The sequence below is a fragment of the Vollenhovia emeryi genome, unplaced genomic scaffold (assembly GCF_000949405.1).
Source record: "Vollenhovia emeryi isolate VEMERY1.0 unplaced genomic scaffold, V.emery_V1.0 DF948713.1, whole genome shotgun sequence".
Lineage (NCBI taxonomy): Eukaryota > Metazoa > Arthropoda > Insecta > Hymenoptera > Formicidae > Vollenhovia > Vollenhovia emeryi.
The window spans coordinates 1-1,449 of record NW_011957653.1 but is presented as its reverse complement, the minus strand read 5'-3'; the positions used below and the strand labels follow the sequence as shown (position 1 = coordinate 1,449).

The window sequence follows — 1,449 nt, the reverse complement described above, 5'->3', positions numbered from 1 at the left end:
AGCACGATGAAAAGTGAGATCAAATGCGCCTTCGAAATAAACTTTAGCAAGCCCAACAACATTGGGTCGCTACTGGGATTCTCATCGACGCGTATACTGCAACCGCGAAAATGGCATGAATCAGACCTACCCATCAACATTACCAATGTGAACATTATCCGCGTAGAGTGCAACGTGACCGCGGGTGCGTACAGCAACAGCAAGCCTGTGCACACGATACACGAATTTTCGCCGAACGTGTCACCAGGATATAAGATATCGGAAACGCCGATGCAGATCATTTACCTGCCAGTCATCGCACGGAGCATTACCGATTTAACGGTACGCGTTGTGGATCAGAACAGTCAATTGCTCGACTTTCGCGGAGAAGAAATCACCCTCAGATTGCACGTACGCCGACGACAGCGATAACGCGCGCGAGTGTGCATGAGATGCTCGTGCTGAACGGATCGGAGCATATTGTAAAAGATACCACCAAGCCCGCGACATCGAGATTCGGTGATATCCAGCCGTCTAGTTGTTGCAAGAAGAAGAAACTCAACGCATTGAACGTGGAATTTTTAACCTCTTTGGGATTCGCAGTGCGCAAACAATGATTGACATTCTCAATATCAATGAAGAGCCAATCTTCGACGAGCGCATCGTCAAGATTGAGACTCACTCGTACAATCCGTTTGCCAACACTACATTCGGGCACAGCGATGAGATAAGAATACCAATACAACAACAGGATCTCTATACGTTGCCGCATGAAAGTTTTCTGTACATCGAGGGAAAACTAACTACTGCCGAACAAATCAAAGGATCTAATGTAGTACTGGGAAATAATTGTGTCGCGTTCATGTTCGACGAGATCCGATATGAACTTGATGGTGTGGAGATTGATCGCTCCAGAAATGTTGGAATAACCAGCACGCTCAAGACCTATGTCTCGTCATCGTTTGATAAAATGATGTCTCTGAAGAATGCCGGCTGGGATATGGTGAACAATGGAACCGGAAACTTTAATTTTTGTGTGCCGCTCAGCATGCTATTGGGATTCTGTGAAGATTATCAACGCGTGGTGATTAACGCCCGTCACGAATTGATTTTAATACGATCGCGCAATGATAACAACTGTCTCTTTGGAAAAGCAGCGATGGAGCCTAAACTTGAAATATTCAAGATACAGTGGCGCATGCCGCATGTGTTGTTAAACGAGGTGAACAAACTGTCGATGCGGCGTGCTTTGGAAAGCGGACAATACCTCAATATGGGATTTCGTTCATGGGATCTGTACGAGTATCCGCTATTGCAACAGACGACTAAACATTCATGGGCTATTAAAACGGCTACTCAGCTCGAGAAGCCGCGGTATCTTATCTTTGCTCTGCAAACAGGTCGGAAGAATATCATGTCACAGAATGTGAGCCAATTCAGTCACTGCAAATTGAGCAACGTGAAACTCTA

The 1,449-nt window shown here is 45.8% G+C and overlaps 1 protein-coding gene across 1 annotated transcript; it reads left to right on the top strand.

Moving 5' to 3' along the window:
- Nucleotides 1-592: 592 nt before the first annotated feature.
- Nucleotides 593-1,405, top strand: LOC105556484 (the record flags this gene model as incomplete). The annotated part of the gene is made up of 1 exon (XM_012003584.1): nucleotides 593-1,405. A coding segment is annotated over exon 1 (813 nt), but the record flags the coding sequence as incomplete, so codon positions are not given.
- Between the last annotated feature and the right edge of the window lie 44 nt (nucleotides 1,406-1,449).